Source organism: Gadus morhua, chromosome 9 (assembly GCF_902167405.1).
Source record: "Gadus morhua chromosome 9, gadMor3.0, whole genome shotgun sequence".
Classification (NCBI taxonomy): Eukaryota; Metazoa; Chordata; class Actinopteri; order Gadiformes; family Gadidae; genus Gadus; species Gadus morhua.
In genome coordinates, this window is record NC_044056.1 from 14,697,609 (window position 1) to 14,717,216 (window position 19,608).

At 47.5% G+C, this 19,608-nt stretch overlaps 1 protein-coding gene across 1 annotated transcript in view; it reads right to left on the minus strand.

Annotated features, from left to right (window-relative positions):
- LOC115550309 (tetraspanin-9-like) overlaps positions 1-19,608 on the minus strand; it is a 63,396-nt gene that overhangs the window by 13,474 nt on the left and 30,314 nt on the right. The window contains 4 exon segments of the mRNA XM_030365216.1: positions 5,958-6,032; positions 8,131-8,198; positions 8,201-8,236; positions 8,239-8,320. Of these exon segments, the coding sequence (XP_030221076.1) occupies positions 5,958-6,032; positions 8,131-8,198; positions 8,201-8,236; positions 8,239-8,320 (261 nt within the window).

Here is a 19,608-nt window from a genome sequence, read left to right on the forward strand (position 1 = left end):
TTGGTATGTTGCTTTGGCTTAGCGCCGACTCTGTTCCAGTGAGACGCAGCTGGAACAGTCTCTCTCATGTCCAGCTTCGGGAAGGATACAGTGTAGCTTTGATCATCTTGCTGTATCTGAGTGAGCTCAGCGAACTCACCCATCGGCACTGTATCCTGTGATAGTCCTTTGCATTTTTCTACTGCTGCTAGTCTCGTTTCAATTAAAGCCAATGTCTGTTTCAGTTTGGAGATATCCGAATACAGAGGCATGTTGGCGATAGGAAAGTCCAAGGCTTTTTCTGCGGTCTGATCCGGGAGTAAAAAGTGCCAAAATGTATTGTTGAATCGAGCGATTGAGGACGACGGAAACAAACTATATACTGTTAGGTAAATAAATAAGATAAAGTAGATCTGAACAATGAATTAAGTAGTTCTTTCCAATGCCCAGCGGAGCTTCGGGAAACATGACCTCTCTCTCCAAAAGATTATGCCAAGGAGAGATGAGTAAGAGTAAGAGTGAGAGTAAGAGAGAGAGTGAGTGAGAGAGATAGAGAGAGAAATAGAGAGAGAGCGAGTGAGCACGTGCCACCGTGCATGCAGACAAAGCATGGAGACGCGGCTCCTCTGGGTTTCCTCCGGGCCGGCCAGATCTAAACTCAGCAAATCCCGACAGCACATTCATCACAGGCACCTAGCTGGCCGGCCGCAGCCTGGCCAGCTAGGTGAGTGGGCAGCAACACACGACACAATGGGAGAGAGAGCGAGAGAGAGAGAGAGGGAGTAGGGAGGGAGAGAGCGAGGGAGAGAGAGCGAGGTAGAGAACACATGGAGTGACGGAGAAAGACACAAGGAGAGAGGGAGAGAGAGAGACAGGGAGAGAGAGATAGGGAGAGAGGGAGTGAGAGAGAGTGAAAGAGAAGGACAGGAAGAGAGGGATTGAGAGAGAGACCGGGATACAGACAGGGATAGAGAGAGGGAGAGAGATAGAGAGAGAGAGAGAGAGAGAGAGAGAGAGAGAGAGAGAGAGAGAGAGAGAGAGAGAGAGAGAGAGAGAGAGAGAGAGAGAGAGAAGGAGAGAGAGAGAGAGAGAGAGAGAGAGAGAGAGAGAGAGAGAGAGAGAGAGGAGAGACTGGCAGTGAAACACGACTATGGATAATGGTGTCGTAGTAGAAGCCTCAGCGGAAGCAGAGGTGGTTGTTTACTTTCTGTCACACTGCGCAAACAGCAAAGGATTGTTTCTGCCTGTCTACCTATTTTCTGCCTGTTTACCTTTCTTTCTGCCTACATCTCTCATTGAATGATGGACTGCCTTTCTGTCTGTCTGCCAGCTGCATTGCTGTCTATTTGCATATCTTTCTATAACCCTCGCTCTGCATGTCTGAGTGCTGTGACTGCCTGCCTCTGTGTTTGTCTGCCAGCTAGTCTGTGTGTCTAGCTGTCTGTCAACTCTTCCTATCGGCTAGGAAGCTGTAATGAGCCAATGGAGAAGAACAGCAAGTGGTGATATAAGCACAGCAGGAGGCCTTCAGGTGTGTGCTCTTCAAAGTTGTTTCTACCTGTAAAGTTTATGTGCTTAAGGAAATACTAATAATAATAATAATAGATTCAATTTATATAGCGCTTTTCACGTACTCAAAGCGCTTCACATAGGGGCACAAAAATAGATAAACAAGAAAAAAAAAGTTGATGGGGCTAGAGATAGTGAGTGATCTAGGGGTAGGCAGAGGAGAAGAGATGAGTCTTGAGGCGGGACTGGAAGATGGTGAGGGACTCAGAGTCACGAATATGTTGGAGGAGGGAGTTCCAGAGCCTGGGAGATGTCCTGGAGAAGACTCTGTCACCTAGGCTGTGGAGTTTTGATGTGTGGGTGGAGAGGAAATACTGTCATATGACTGGGGCTTATTTTTCTAAATCTTCTCTATTTTACTCTGGCTCAATTTTCCTCAATAAAGCAGCCCACCGACCCTGACCAACACACACACACACACACCACACACACCACACACACACCACCACACACCACACACACACACACACACACACACACCACACACACACACACACACAAACACACACATGGTTTTATTCTTCTCTTTCAACCTGTTTGCCCTGTCCTGTAGGGAAGGCAATAATTCAGGGATCAGGACCCCGCCACTGGGGCCCAAGGCTGCTGTCAGCTCTGCGCTTTGGGCCTTGGGTACATCCCAACCTGGGGGACTAGTAGAGGGGAAGACACCGCATGCACCGTCAAGCAGCCTAGTGAAACGTGTCGGCTGTTTGGATCTGCTCTGGTGCACCGTTCTCCACGCATTCAGGTGGAGTGCTCACAGGAGAGAAGTTTCCTCTGGCTTCTGCTTGCACTAGTTGCAATTTGGCTGAAGGGTTAACAACAGGTGTGTTTTTATTTTTGGATCCGACCGCTAAACTGGGGCAAGCTCGAACAATGTACATTTTTGGAGGTTTTCTTTTGTAAGCTCACAAACGTCAAATAATGATGGAACGGCTCTATACTCTTTAGAAATACCAAGAATTGTGCTTGATTATGATGTATATACTGTTAATTAAAAATACAAGCTAATTTTGTCCCCATTTTGAATATTTCCCATACACTAAACCTTTAGATCTTGTTAATTTCTGATCCAGAGTGTCTTTCCCTCCCTGGAGCATCCTTGCAGGTACTCTCTGATAGCACAGTCCCCTGACAGTTTGGAGAGCAAAGAGCTAAACTGATCAGTACTAAGCTAGCAAGGAAGTTAGAAAAAAGGTCAATCACAGATACAACCTTTCAAAATGAATCTGTCCATGTAAAAACCCATGGCTGGAGGAACCATACACACAAGACCTATGGACTCCTTCACTGTGGTCTCTGTTGTGCTGTTGATTTAGAAGCAGTTCCTTTCTTCTGCCAAGGAGAACAAAGGTCCCATGTCAGATATGAGTCAGTGGGGGGGCTACGCTAGGGGGCGAGGGGCTGATGGTAACGGTGGATAAGGGAGCCAGTGGCTGTCGACCCCACAGGAACACAATACACAGAACAGAGGTGAACCGGATTGTTGTCGTTCTTTAGATGTCTCGAATTTTCACCACGGTTGAACTAAACTCCAGTGAACACAGCTTTTTTTCTTTTCATTCTCCACAGCGTGGGGAACAGGCAATAAAGAGGAGCATTACAGGAACCATTACTACCAGCGGATCAATCTTATACCCGTTTTCGCTGGTGTTGGAGCACATTGTTGCAGCTATTAAAACTTTGTGGTAGTAGTTGTTGGCAGTTGAGCGCTTGGGAGATACACTAGTTTGAGATGCATGGAATTAAATAATTAATCGTAAACACTAAACTGTGTGATGGAAATTTACACACACACACACACACCACACACACACAACACACACACACACACACACCACACATCACACACACACTCACACCAGACACACACACACAAACCCACAAACCCACAAACACCCAGCCACCAACACTCTTTAGCACCTTCCAGCATCATCTGTAAACTCATGCGGCCTTCCTCCTTGCTCATTCTCCCCCTCTATAATTCACCCCCCCCCCCTCCCCCCCCCCCCCCCCCCCCCCCCCCCCCCCCCCCCCCCCCCCCCCCCCCTCCCTGAACACTTGTACCAACTCCTCGCCGTTGCCCGGGCAGACAGTCGATCATTCCGGGGCTATTAAAGTGCTCGTTCAGCTCAGCCTCCACTCTCCTGGTGGTAGGTGTTGGGGGCCCCCCCCCAGCCCCCCCATGCTTCTGATGGCTGTAATCTAGTGTGTGACCAAGCCAGCCTCTTGAGAGATCCCTTTATCGATCCCCCCCTTCCTCCCTCCACCACTAGACGCGCACACACACACACACACCACACACAACACACACACACACACACACACACACACACACACACACACACACACACACACACACACACACACACAGACACACACATCGTGGTAATTGAGTTGGATAGCCTAGGCACATCAGCTTAAAAAAGTGTGTGTGTGTGCAAGTGAGCGAACAATCATACATTTTAGTAGCAACTCTGTTTAACTACCTGTGGGATACACAGACACAAGAACCTGATAGATCAGAATATTAGTGTGCTATGCTCTTACTGGACTAGAAAGATGGATGAAAGAGAAAGAGAGAAAGAGAGTGAGCGAGAGAGGGAGGGACAGAGATAGAGAGGAGAGAGAGAGAGAGAGAGAGAGAGAGGAGAGAGAGAGAGAGAGAGAGAGAGAGAGAGAGAGAGAGAGAGAGAGATAAAACTAAAGTTTTCTCAACAGGATATCACACAGCGGGATCACAGTTGACAGAGGCATCACTCATGACTAAATCATGTCGTGTTTGAAAGACTAAAATATCTACTTTGCAGGCCTCTGTCGATAGACTTTTAAAAGCTGCCAAGTGTTGTGTGTGTCTTCCAGACTTGTTAATAAATGCCTTGTGATTCTCGGATCAAATGGCAGTGGAGAATTAGGGATTCTTCTGATCAGGCAGCCGCATCGCATGAAGCGGCAAGGCCTCACACGGCATACGCAATTCCACTGGAGAACCGCGGGGCCGGGGGGTGAACATCACGAGATCCCCGGCCTAATAAACACCGAAACATCTGTCATCTGTTCTCTGTGTGTCCAGCCACACCGAATATCATTTTGTTTATATACAGCTGTACGGGTTCCTCAAACAGGGAAAAGCTCTACATTCGAAAGCTGGCCCCCCTCCCCCCCCCCTCCCCTGATTCCATTAGGCACAGAAACAACCCAATCTGCCACGACAAACCGCACGTGCCAATGACGATTGAAAGACCAACGACAAACCGCCCTGATCGCTGTACTCGCTGATTTATATCCGTGCGCGCGCGGGCTCGATGTTTAATGGGGAGCGACTGACGGAGGGGAGGGTTCCCGCGAGCCGGAGCGCTCATCGCTTGCTAATGCGATCCTTTTAATTCTCATTCCGAAAATCCGCCACCATCCTTATCTCGACTTTCCCTCGATTTTGATGGGAAGCCGCGGCGGTGCAGTCGAGAGGCACCGCATTAAGATTCCGCCCAAAGAATCGGAGTTTGGGCCTTCTCTTTTTTTTAAGAAGTTAAGCCCTTAGCGCGAGGGAGATAAGACAACAGACATATTTACCTCTGACAGGGGGCGCCTGCGAGATCCAGATGGGAATCTAAGAACGGATGGGCTTCTAAATGAATTCCTTTATCGGCCCTCGAGACGCGGGTTGAGCAATAACCTCAGAACAAAGAGCGGGAATTAGCCTATGTCCCCGGGAGAGGGGAATAGAACGAGCGTGAGTGTATAAATAGAGGATCCATCAACCGCTGTGTCATTGGAAGAGCCCCCCCGAGCCTTTCATCATCGGGTTCCCCGGAGGCTGCGTGAGAACACCTGTTGGCTGGATGGGTGCAGCAGGGTGGGAATGAGCTGAGGTGGAGGTGCTGGTCGGGCGTCAAACCGTCTCACGTAGGCCGAGGGATTTCTCTCTCGCTCTGTATACCGCAACGACTCTGCCCGGTCAGAACTGTCCATATGTCCGTACGTTCATTCCTTCAGTCCAACACCGAACGGCTCACATAAAGACCCGCAGCGCCGGCCCACGTAGACGTCATGAGAAAAAACGCTCACACCGACGCACAATCGCACACGGACACAGTCACATGCTAAAGTGATGAGGAGGAACCAACTGTCTGGGTGTGGAGTCGCGCCCTACGGTGTGACCATGGACAGCTGAGGTGAAAGGGGGGGGAGGACTTCTGACCACCAGAAATAACTAATACATCTCAAGCCCAACTCGACTACCTCTGTAAGGTTATGAGGGCCTCTTCGTCATGTGTCTGTCTATTAGTGTCGTTTTCTAAACTATAGAAAAGATGAAGATTTGTGTACAATGCCATTGGTATGTATTCACATCTACAGAATAGGAGCATATTGAAATAGTGTTGATGTTAATGGGTGGTAAAACCTACCTTGTCGGAGTACACAAAGAACAGGATGAGCAGAATGAGTTCCGCCAGGAGAATTATCAACAGGACAATGAAGAACTGCAGAGAGAGAGAGATACAGAGAGAGAGAGAGAAAGAGAGATGGAGAGTCAACAATTTGTGCCTCAGTGAGATTGCAAACGCAACCATGCCAGGAAACATTTAAAATTTGCGTTTGATAGATGACAGCCATTTTAAGACATCCTGACTCAGCCACGAAACAAACAACACAAACAATAATCGCATCAAATTTGAATGTCAGATGGGCATCTCGTCTCTAATTTTCCGCTCCTCTCTTTGTCTCTAGAAATTGACCTCTTATTACATCTTTTGGGAGAAATCTTATAAAAGAGAAGGACTTTTGCTATTGGTATGAGGAAAAACCATTTCATCAACTGCAATGTCCTGCAAGAGCATAAAAGTATGCAGCTTCACTGTGTGCCACATTATCTTTCTCACTGAAAATGTTATCTTAACCAAAGTACCAGATGCAGCAACTTTTTTTCTTTATGACCAGACTTTTATTCATATGAATGAATGTTCTCCGTCTCTTTCCTTCCCTTATTAGGCTGTAAACAAGTATATAATATAATATAACAAACCCACACGTACACATTACACAAGGATTTGGCTGGCCTCCCAGATGACAGTATTCTAAAAGATATCACAGATGGTAAGTAATCTTAACTCTGAGTTAATGTCAACAAGTTTGGCAAAGAAACCCAAACCAACTGGTTGTGCAAGGTAACGAGACAAATTTACTTCCCCTCAGACTCAAGCGAGGGATGAGAACCGCTTGAATAACCTGAGTCATAATTACAGGTCTAGTCAGAAGGTTTCTTGTATTGTATAGACTATTCCTCATCTCTTTTAAGCCAGAGAGTAGCAACTGCCATTAGTTCTCCGGCATAATTCAACCATGTAACAGACATGAAAGCCCTCCGTCTCTCAATTGTTTCATTAAGTCGTGACCAAATCCGTGTAAAAATAGACAAGATTGTTTGGTCTTTATTCACAGAACGGTAAAACTCTTTGACTTTAATTTCCCCCCCACTTCCCCGCCCAGCAGGTTTAATACAAAACGTTTCCATGACTGAACAGGTTTTTAAACTTTCCATTTTTGAAGGACATAGATGTGTGTATTAAACTGTGCACGTACATACATCTTTCTCTCGCAATATTTCTCCCTGAATGCATCTCTCTGTAACTAACAATCAGGGCTTTCCTTCCAACCATTAGGTTAATTGGGAACCCTTAAAGTTGTTCTCAGTGCCAATCTTTGTCGTAGGTGCCACTCACGCCCTCTGTGTTATGAATTAAGTGACAAGGTGAATGTCACGAGTCACGGCTTACTCTGAGAGACGTATTTCATAGCTTTTCAACTTTTTATGTAAAATCAAATCAAAGAAATTTTACAGAAAAGTCGATATGTGAATAAATTGCACATATCTGGGCTTCATATACATATATCATGAATATGTATTCAGATACATTCATGTTATTTTGGTCGTAGAAATAGTAGCAATGGTAGTACGACAAACATAGTAATGATTTATTCCATTATATTGTGCTTTTCTAGGTACCCAGAGTTTGTGTGTGTGGGGGGATATGAGGTGAACCTCATCCACTACCAGTAATAGTACAGTTATTTTGTGGTATTAGGTGTTATGTAGTATTATTAGGTGTAAGAAGACGTTTTTCTAAGTAACAAAAATAAACATGGACGGAGGGAGAGAGAAAAGAGAGAGAGAGAGAGAGAGAGAGAGAGAGAGAGAGAGAGGAGAGAGAGAGAGAGAGAGAGAGAGAGAAGAGGGAGAGAGAGAGAGGGAGAGAGAGAGAGAGAGAGAGAGAGAGAGAGAGAGAGGGAGAGAGAGAGAGAGAGAGAGAGAGAGAGAGAGAGGGAGAAAAGAGAGAGGGAGAGAGAGAGAGAGAGGAGAGAGAGAGAGAGAGAGGAAGAGAGAGAGAGAGAGAGAGAGAGAGAGAGAGAGGGAGAGAGAGAGAGAGAGAGAGAGAGAGAGAGAGAGAGAGGGAGAGAAAGAGAGAGGAGAGAGAAGAGAGAGAGAGAGAGAGAGAGAGAGAGAGAGAGAGAGAGAGAGAGAGAGAGAGATAACAGAAGAATCATGGTCAATCCTTTAGGCACGCTGATGGGCCAACTCACGCTCAGAAGCAGGCACTTGTTCTCCTTGATGGATCCCAGGCAACCGAGGAAGCCCGTTACCATGACGTGGCGCCGATGGCGATGACCATGTTGGCAGCGGAGAGCGCGGGAAGGAAGGCGAGAAGGTGGCGAAGCTGCCCTGAGACACCGAGAGCCAGATGCCCACTCCCAGGAGCCCACAGCCGCATAGCTGCAGAGCACAGAGAGAGAAGAGCAGACAGCAGGGTTACATCAAACCCGACGCCAGACACCAGACAATATCACTCCCGGAAGACCTTCCACGCACTGAGCAACATCAAGTGAATCTCGACGTGCAACACATTTTTTTTCCAGGCACCATCGCTTGGGGGAGTTTGAGTACACACACACACGCTACAGTGCACATTAAAACAGCTAAGTCAGGAGTTAATAAGACGTTTGATTTCAAAGTCAGCGGTAAACAAACCAAAATAAAAAGTCCTCCAAGAAATCCCCCGGAAAGATACACTGGGCTCGCTTCATCCATCACCTAAAAAAAGTCCCCCAGAATGCAGAGCCATTTACACTAATTAGCAGGCATTAGGCCCACTCTGATGGTTACAACTCTGTGGGAGATTAATAGAGGAGTCAGACCTAAAATGCGTTGAGTACACACACGGCACAGAGCAAACTGTGATAAAAAAAAGAAATGAAATGGTCCCCAGCTTTAAAATCCCCCATCTCCCCTCCACCCCCCACCCCCCCCCCCCCCCACCCCCCCACCCCGAATGGGAATTAAATCCTCATCTTGGGGAGCACTTTCAATCTGCACTTTCACACTTGTTACCTTTATAAGGCGTTTTACGCGTGCTGAGAGACGCACTGGTAACTCCATTAATGCGGCCATGTTTAAGGTGGGAGTGAGGGGTGGCGAGGGGAGGCGGGCGGCTGGATATAACGATACGAGCGTGCTCCCTGCCCATGTGTCCGCCCCTTCAGGCTGAGATAGGAGCCCGGGAGCCAGGCGGTGGAACAGAACAACCAGAGGTAAGTGCTGCCAAGTGGGTCTGCTGCTCCAAACGCAGTGGAATCCACCCAGCAAAGTGCCAAATCGAATTGAGGTATGTCTGGACGTCGCCTTTTGTTCGACGCAGCGCATTGTCACACGCACGCACGCACACGCACAGGCACAGGCACACACGTACGCACGCATACACACACGTGAGCGAACACACACGCACAGTACTATGAAATGACTGAAAGAAGAATTGGCGGCGAAGGAATTTGTTTTTAATTTGGTTGTCACATTCAAAGCTAATTACTAATGAACTGACAAATAGGTTGATTCAGCACCTAAAAGAAATTCATTGTAGACCCGAGACCAAAGGCTTTCAGTATGAAAAATGATATTTCGGCTTCCAAGGTAATTCGCAAATAACTCAGCAACAGCAACAAATGTTCTCTGTTTATGCTACTATGAAATGAGAAAATAGGATCTCTACAATGATGAGTGGATCTCTTGATGGATGTGTGTGTGTGTCTGTGTGTGTGTGTGTGTTGGCGTGAGTATGTGAGTGTGGAAAAGAGTAAGAGAGAGAGAGAGAGAGAGAGAGAGAGAGAGAGAGAGAGAGACAGAGAGAGAGAAGTGCATGTCCGTGTGTGTATTATAGAGGCCTAGCAAAGAGGAAGATCTTTGGCCCGATCGAGGGCGAGAGATGGTACAGCCATAATGAATCCGGTGGGATCTATATGCATAAACCATTAGCCTATAGTCTAGCCAGTTCATGGAAGTTGACTTTATGGCCTCTGCTTTGCTTCAGAGGGAAGGGGGATGCTGGTGATAGAGCATATTTTAAACATGGAAAGAGAAATAAAAAAAAGCCTTTTGTCTATAAGTTTGGGACTCGGGAAAGATAAAAACAGCTTCTTATGGAAGCAGATAGAATACTAAGGTTGAGGCTAACGAACACCCTCAGTGCTGTCCCGGCCCTGTATCTCCACCAAAGAACAGCCTGTGAAGGCCTTCCTTCCCCTGTATCTCCACCAAAGAACAGCCTGTGAAGGCCTTCCGTCAAGGTCAACGGCACTGAATATCAAACAGGGGTGTAACTGCCAACCCCGGCCCCCAGAAAGCCTCACGCGCTTCATCATGCTAGCACCGGAGTCTCAAATATAACACAATAATTATCTTTGTCATTTGAATATAAGTATTTCAAAGGCCCCCTTCCAATTGAGCCGTCATCTGCGAATATTGAGTTTATTTTTTGAGGCCTGCTTAATTTAGCATGCTAATCCAAAGTGATGTTCTTAACCAGGCCAAGTCCTCTGCCGCTGTTCAGAGGGGGTTGTTGTACTGCATGGAGAGTCGGGGGTTCCAATCAGAACCAAGAGGGCTCATCCCAGTGGGGGGGGGGGATCAACAGAGTCACGGCACCACCGGCGATAAGCAGAGGGGGGAGATGGGACGAGCCCCAGCGGGGTGGAACTCCACGGTGCACTGCCTTTCACCTAATGGTGATTAACACCCACTCACGGGAGCTCTGCCAAGTGTGTCATTCACTTATTAGGTGAGAATGTGAAACCGCCACGGGCAACTCACTCTCTCTCTCCATCTCTCTGCCTCTCTCTCTCCATCTCTCTCTCTCTCTGCCTCTCTCTCTCCATCTCTCTCTCTCTCTCCATCTCTCTCTCTCTCTCTCTCTCTCTCTCTCTCCTCCTCTCTCCTCTCTCTCTCTGTATGTGTCCCTGGTGTCTCTCTCTCTCCTCTCTCTCTCTCTCTCTCTCTCTCTCTCTCTCTCCTCTCTCTCTCTCTCTCTCTCTCTCTGTCTCTGTCTCTCTCTTCTCTCTCTCTCTCTTTCTCTCTCTCTTTCTCTCTCTCTCTCTCTCTCTCTCTCTCTCTCTCTCTCTCCATCTCTCTCTGTCTCTGTCTCTCTCTCTCTCTCTCTCCTCTCTCCGTCTCTCTCCGTCTCTCTGTCTCTGTCTCTGTCTCTCTCTGTCTCTGTCTCTATCTCTCTCTCGCTCTTCAACTTAGTGCACTCCCGTCTTAAAGGAGCTGCCAGGCGCAAATCCTTAATCTCCGCCCCCCCCCCCCACATCACATCATGCACGACCAACAGGGCGTCCGTCGGTGTCGGACCGACAAAGCGAGAGCGAGAGAGCGAGGGAGCGACAGAGCGATAGAGCGAAATGGAGAGAGAGGCCTGTAAGGACAGATCCCACTGGATGGTTGGACATTGGTTACCCGCTAGGCCATGGCTGGAAGGCTGCAGCAGGAGTCCTCCCTGCTGAGCCTGGTATCCAGCTCTTAATGAGTGGGTCGTGGTGCTGCGTCCCATCTGCCACAGAGGATCAAGGAACCCCTGTCCATTCAACATAACCTAGGAGGGCTTAACTGCTTAGTTTGACGTTGCATATTCATGATCATAGCATAGCTTCATATATATTTTTTTGGGGTATATATGTATAATATTGGTAAGCTTTTGGTAAATATATATTTTCCAAATTCCTTTAAAAAGTGATTTTGTACTAAGCTACGTCTTCTCATGCTTCCATGGAAACGCAGCGTGTGCTATGTTCCTTGCAAAATAAAGAGTGAATAAAAAGTCTCAAATAAGGGAAATCAACAACAGCAGCAACGTGAAAGGCAGAAGAAATCCCTGCACAACAAATCCCTGCAAAACAAACCCAAGCAAACAAGCGGGGAAATGTTCAATGTTTTAAACATATTACAGACCGGGGGGACTTAAAGCAACTCTTTAAACAACACCAATAGCCTGTTTTGCTGAAACGTTTGTGGGGGGGTCATTTTGTTATTCATTATTGCGGGGAGAACGACTCCTTTGCCTGCATAGGGGGCACTGAAATGTAACAGAGAGGTAGATAATATAGATAGATGGAATATGGCTGACCGTCGACGCTGCATTATTGAGCCCCCCTCTCTCTCATGGAGTGAGGGGGCGAAGGGGTATGAAGGATGGGGGCATCGCACCAGGCCCATTATAGGGCTGCTTCTTCCCGTTAGGAGCAGTGACGGTGGGAGAACTTGACGGAAACCTTGAGGACGAAAACCGGGGGCAGTATAGGCTACCTTTCGTTTCATCGGGAGCGTTCGAGCTCGGTTGCCGCGGGAAAGGGATGTCACCATTAGAAGTGCCATCACACGGCTGTTAGTGGGGAGTTGGCACTGTGGGTGTTTGTGGGAACGTCTCCCTTAAAATTGCACTTCGGGCGGGAAATAGAGAGGAGAGGGGTTTGGAGCGCAGTGAGGTCACAGGGCGGAGCGCAGGACGCGGAGTGCCGGGAAACGACTGCTCTCCGCCGATGGACCTTTACCCATTAATACAACCACAGACATCTATCACTTCGAATGAGTCGAAATAGCCAGGAAGCGTATGTGTGTGTGTGTGTGTGTGTGTGCGTGTGTGTGCGTGTGTGTGTGCGTGTGTATGCGTGTGTGTGTGTGTGTATATATGCATGATGATCCCGTATGATGCTCCAGGGCCTTGCCTATTGGTTTTACTTAAGAAGACTCAGAAGGCCGTGAGTGAATAACTGGTCAACAAGGGAAACCTTATTTCCCTGCTGAAATACACTGGCTGCACTGAACTTTGCAGTGCATAGTACTAACCTTTCCTTTAAAAATACCATAAAAGACCATCCCTTAATCGGTGATATCACACTTCATATAGTTATATCGCAAGAAATCTCTCATTCATTGGTTTATTTATGTTTTTTCCAAAGTGCCTTTAAAAGGGGAGCAGTTAGCGTGTATTGATTTTGTAGTGAATTGCTCCAATGAAGATGTAGGATGTGCTGTACCTTACGCAGTGACCCAATAAAACACTAGTCTCTTAACGGAAATACCAATACAGAAAATAGACCAAACACCAATCTTTGACTAATTCGTAGCACGTCGACCTATAAAGCTGAATAAATGATACTGCAATGATCTTAAGAAAATAGAAAAGCTCTAAAACATAATGTGCAATCCGATTTTGAAAGGATTGTAAAGCCTCCTTTATTTATATGTTAACTAATAAAACAAACAATCTAAAAAGAATAGTTAAATAATTCATGAGCACACTTTGAATCAGAAATGATTAATTCCTGGTTCAATCAGAGCCTAATGAAACCAAACTTCTGTATGCAATTCCTCACTTGATTTCAGCTTATTGTCATTTTCATTTTATTTTAGAAGGATTGTTTAATCTTAAGGACTTTGGCAATGGATTAATTAGCTTTATGAAAGTGAAGGCCATGCATCAAAAACACAATTCCTGCCAGAGCACTGAGAAATTAGTCATTAATGAACGCTTGCATGGCAGCATAATGCCATAAGCATTTTCGACATGACACAAAATACCAAAATTATCCCTAATAATGTCTGTTCCCCTGGCATCAAGAAGAATCCTCGACCGCATGATGAGAACCGAGATTTTCTCAATTGAATGCACAATTGTCTTTAATTGGGCTATTCATCCCCTCCTTGTGACAGGCAATTCGTTTTTTTCTTTATTCTAAATAGAGCAGGCAATTGCGTACACAGTCAAAAACAAATGCCTTTTAGTATCAATGCCACATTATTCAAATGGTAGTCTGAGGTGTCATCCATCCAGTTTTCAGGAGTTAGGGCGTTAAAACACACTACAACCTACATTCTTTACTTCTATCCCTAGATCTACCCAGATTTAGAGCACAGCCCAGGCCAAGCCACAAGAAGAATAAAACACGAGTTCCTGTGACAGGGCAGTACAGCACGGCCCATTTCATGCCTTCCATTAAATGGCACCCTTACCCTATCCTCCATCCTTCCCCGAGCCTCCTCGTCGCCCCCCTTTATGAATATTGTATAACCAATGTGACTTAATAGCCAGTAAATTATTCACTGGATCTAGTGTGGTGGTGGGCTTTGTGGAGCAGGCCAGGCGAACATGAACATGGCACCGTAAGGACTGGATAACGGCTGAATGGAGGCCTAAAAAAAATAAGCTATATCCAACTGTTTTAAAGTTTAATTCTCCCACTAGGGGAACCCACAGACCCTCACAATGTGTGAGATTTAACCGAAAAACCCTAACGACTGAGATAAGCTCGCCCCAGAACAAGCGGGGGCATCTAACTTGCTAGGAAAATAAATAAACAAACCAACAAATTCTGTTATTTGCTTTCATTGGGCAGAAGTGTGTGCCTCTTGCTCTCTCTCTCTCTCGTCTCTCTCTCTCGTCCTCTCTCTCTCTCTCTCTGATCTCTCCTCTCTCTCTCTCTCTCTCTCTCTCTCTCTCTCTCTCTCGAGAGAGAGAGAGAGAGAGAGAGAGAGAGAGAGAAACGTTTCTCTTCTTCCTCATTTACCCACATATGGCGCGTAGCTTGGAGCTGTAAAGCAGTTTCCCCCAGATAATTCTATGTAATTGTTGATTCAGAGTAGGTGTTCAGTCCCTCCATCAGAGGCTTAGGGAAACATCCAGGCGGCTGGGGATTCTGTTTACTATTGCAGTTCTGCCCGGATGGCTCGTTTTGAGCACTCTCCCGCCATCTAGATATTTCTTCCCTGAACCTGTTAGATACCCCTGTTAAGCGGTCTTTAGTGACGGCCCTTAACATGCTGCAGGGAGCATGAGCACAGCGTCTCTGTCTCTCTGTGTGTGTATGTGTGTGTGTGTGTGTGTGTGTGTGTGTGTGTGTGTGTGTGTGTGTGTGTGTGTGTGGCATGAGAAACATACATTTGCATTGCCAAGCAGGTGAACAATAAAATAAACAGCGTTATAAAATAAAAAGTAAAAAGGTAAGGTATGTATTATGATAATAAGTATGAACCCAAAATATCTGTACATTTCAAATGTTAAACTATAAAAGTACTTTAAAAAGTAAAAGGTGTGATATTATCTCTCTCTCTCCCTCCCTCCCTCCCTCCCTCCCTCCCTCTCTCTCTCTCTCTCTCTCTCTCTCTCTCTCTCTCTCTCTCTCTCTCTCTCTCTCTCTCTCTCTCTCTCTCTCTCTCTCTCTCTCTCTCTCTCTCTCTCTCTCTCTCTCTCTCTCTCTCTCTCTCTCTCTCTCTCTCTCTCTCTCTCTCTCTCTCTCTCTCTCTCTCTCTCTCTCTCTCTCTGGCTAAAAGGTCTACCCGGCGTAGAATGACTTTAAATCAATCGGCCCAGCAGGGATAAAAAGAAAAAGAAAAGGACGGCAGAGCCATTTTGCACATGTCCAAAGCGATCCCCGTGTCCCTTTGACACCCATTAGCCTTGAGTCTCTGCCTATGACAATGAGCAGCTCTGTAAGGAGGACCACACTAGGACAGACACCGCCGTGGCACAAAGGCAGACTTAAACCTAATAGCCTCCTCTGACTAATTGCACTGTCAGACCTGCAGCAGCCAGACAGCCTTTGGTTGATCAGCACACACAGGCCCTTTAGTGGCCCACAACACAAAGGGTGAGGGGTCACACCGCTATAGCACAACCACTCGCACTGTGATTAGGGCCTGACCGCTGGACAGATCGTCGTTCCCCCGTGCCTGGCATGACAACGGAGAGGGAAAAAGAGACAACCGAGTACATATCAAAGGTCATGTAGGTCAATGATCCAGCCAACGTGTGTGTGGATTCAGTCACCTAGTCATGTCCTCAGACTAGAGATAGAGGACTACCGGCTGTCCCCTTATTCCTGTAATGAGGGCAATCAGCAGAAACAAGAGCAAATAGAGAGAGGAGGTAGAAAGAGAGAGAGAGAGAGAGAGAGAGAGAGAGAGAGAGAGAGAGAGAGAGAGAGAGAGGACAGAGAGGAGAGAGAGAGAGAGAGAGAGGAGAGAGAGAGAGAGAGAGAGAGAGAGAGACGAGAGAGAGAGAGAGGACACAGAGAGAGAGAGAGAGAGAGAGACACAGAGAGAGAGAGAGAGAGAGAGAGAGAGAGAGAGAGAGAGATGAGAGATGAGAGAGGAGAGAGAGAGAGCGAGAGTTCGGTAATACAACGCGCTAATTAAATGTAAAATGTTCCGCATGCCATAAACATCGAAGCCGTTAATGAAGATACGCTTACAGAAATACTGTATGTGTGTACAATAAAAGAGTCTATCTTAAGAAAATAATAAAAATCGATTCTTGTTCACGCGAGAATAAAAAGACCATCCCCTAAACCGGTTATATCACACTTCTATTTTTCCCCACCGCATTAACAGCTCGTTTGTGAAATGCATAATATTTGGCCTGAATAATGGACCAAAAACCAACAGAAATATAATGTTCACGGGCCTACATGTGCATTCTGCTTCCCTCACGCCCTAAAACTGCCAGCCACGAGGAGAGCCTTCAACACGGCCCTGTAGGGCCTGAGGAGACGCCAGGCTCTCAGCGTACAGCTGCCTCATCCGATGTGAAGTACAGCCAGGGGGGCCCCACTGCGCACCGTTGTGTCCACAACAATTTGATGAAGAGGAGCAGGATGAAGGAGTCTTGTGTCGGGGGGGGGGGGGGGCACATGCCCACATGTGCAGCTCTGCAGTTTTCTGGTGCTGGGGAGGGGTTTAAATCTTGGCCTTGGTCAAAGATTCACTATGTACGCACAGTGTGTTTCCTGCCAGGTATTAGCCTCACCTTAGGGCTGTGGAGGAGCTATGGCGGGGCAGTGCGCTGTATGGAAGGGGGGGGGGGTCGGTCAACAGCATGGCGGAAAAATTGCTGACCGGGCATGTGGAGACTCAGAGGCACTGGGGTGCAGGGGCAGTTCTGTACACAAGTTATGCACATACAGAATGGGTGATGCCTCTTTGGGCTCGAAGCAAAGGGTTGGGCTGCCTGGAGAGGACATTGTGCACACAGTCACACTTGCAATGGGGTCATGTGGCTCCCCCCTCCACCATGGGCCCACATCGTCTGGAACGAGTTCTCATAGAGAGCTGTCTCTACGACTCTCAGCTATTTATCTAGCTCGGTTTAACTTGCAAGAGTAGCTTGTGTTGTAGCCATGTTGTTTGTTTTCCCAGTTATGCACAAGGGGCCTGAGCGGCAAATTACCTCGGCCTTGCAGTGGGTGTGTCTGCTTCTGAAAGGGCAACGATCCTCAGATATCTCCAATCCTCGCCTCCTGGAAATGCGCAGACCTATGCAGGGACCCGGTTTGTTGTGGTTTTATCTACATCACCAGTGTATGACCTTCTGCATAAAAGGAACTCATGTGTGAGTCCATGTGTGGATAAATGTGTGTGTGCCTGTGTGTGTGTGTGTGTGTATTAGTCTGTGTTTCGGTGTGTGTGGTTGTGTTCGTGCATGTACGTTTGCCTGCCTGTGTGTATGGTTGTATTTGTGTGTTTGTGTGTGTGTTTCTGTGGGCATGCCTGTGTGTATGGTTGTATTTGTGTGATGGTGTGTGTGTGTGTGCAGGTCTGTTTATGTGTGTGTGTATGCATGTCTGTTTGTGTGTGTGTGTGTGTGTTTGTGTGTGTGCGTGTGTGAGTATGAGTGTGTGCATGTCTGTTTGCCTGTGTAGTTGTGTACGTGTGTGTGTGTGTGTGTGTGTGTGTGTGTGTGTGTGTGTGTGTGTGTGTGAGTGTGCTTGTCTGCTTGTTTGTGTGCGTGTCGGTTTGTGTGTGTGTGTGTGTGTGCGTGTCTGTTTTTTTGTGTATGTGTGTCTGCATGCAATCCCCACTTCCAGTGCACAGAGGGGGTTGCTCGAGGTGGCCGCGGGCCCAGGTGAATGAGATAAGCTCTGAGTGCTGCTCGCTCCCCCCCCCGCCAGATAAAATAACAGCCGGCGAAGCACCGGGAAAAGAAAAAAAAGCACATTCATCGGCGAGGCGCCGAACGCGAGCGGGAAGGATTTCATTTTATTACAAGTACACGGTGAGCGATTGCGCCATGTGTACAGCACAGGGGATCTCAACTGCAGTGGGATCCCCGCCGCTGCCTTACACCCCCCAGACGAGCATCGCTGCTTATTTACCAGGTGATATGCAAAACAGCTTGAATTTATTATTATTTGGGGTTTTATAAGGAGAGGAGGCAGCCTTACGGCATGGGCTCGTCAGGGTGTTTATTCCTGGAGCGGAGACTGTGCATGGAAACACTTGGGTTATGCAACAACACGCGGGGCTTGATGCATCCCTGAGGGAAGGGGGGCTGAGAAGGGGAGGGGGGCTGGGGGGGGGGGGGGGGGGGGGGATGGAGGATTAGGACACAAAATATGCACATCCATTTAGGTTGGAAACAAGGCAGCAGTAGGAGGAGGCGCGGGTTCTCAGAGAGAGAGGGTTTTCACATTCATGGACATAGAGTCATCAACAGTTGTTTTGCGTTCCGTGCCAGAGGGGGTGAATCGGGAGGGGGAGGAGGGGACTGAGGACTTCATCTCCGTTTCTTTAATGCGGCTTGCTCCTCCAGAGTAAATTATTCACCACCGTATTAGAAGTGGAGAGGAACGGATGGAGCCAACAGGAGAGGAGTTTGCCGTTCACACTCCAGTCAGAGGCAGTGCGCACTCTTTCATGGAACGATGAGAGGTTCACTCTAACTTCCCTGGCCTCTAGTCTGGGTGTTTGTTGGTGGCCTGCTACTTTAGTTCTCATATTGAGCTGAGTCTGTACAGAACGATGGCTTCCCGCCCACCACGAGGGTGGCTTTACCTGTCATGACTACCTGCTTATTCAATTGTTGGAGTACCAAACAAGCTCTGGTAATACCACAGCAATAAAGTGGTGCACACCTGAAACCCGACCAGCAGACACACGCACTCACGCACGCACGCTCGCACGCACGCAGCCGCACACACACACACACACACAGCACGCACACACACACACCACACAACACAACACACACAACATACACCACACACAACACACACCACACACACCACACACAACACACACACACCACGAACAAAACACAAACGCACACCCTCTATTCGACACAAACACACACACCAGCCCTACTTGACACACAACACACCTGCCCTACTCGACCCATGGCCTAGCGCACACCCACACAAAAACAAATTGCATACTTACAGCTGGTGCAAAAACTCCAAACTAAATAAATAAATAAACGCCAGAAAATTGACCTCATTTTTTGTGTGTCTACGGCAACCGACTTCATTCTGTGGATAATACATTTAGAGTGTGAGCGAACACGGACGGAGAACAGTACCTTGTGTTAACCAATAATACACAAAGGCAATCTGTATTCATGGTGTGGCCGTGGACCGGTGAGCAGCTCTTGAATATTGATGGTGCTCTTGTCTATGTTCCTGTCTTCTCTAGGACAAAAAAGTCAGGTTATCTCTGCAACAGAGGCTGGACTGAAATACAGATGTCCCTCATCCATCATCACGAGAATCCACTCGGAGGTGTCGAAGCAGGGCATAAACAAAAAGCAGACGGCGTCGATCAAGGAACGCAGGCTCCGGCATTGGCAGACCATCAGTGCGGAGGATGGTAAAAGGAGGATGCTAAAAGTTGCCCGTGTTCTGGAAAAATAACATCATATTCGGGCGACAAGAGACATTCCCTTTTTAAACATGACTTGTTTGCAGCCT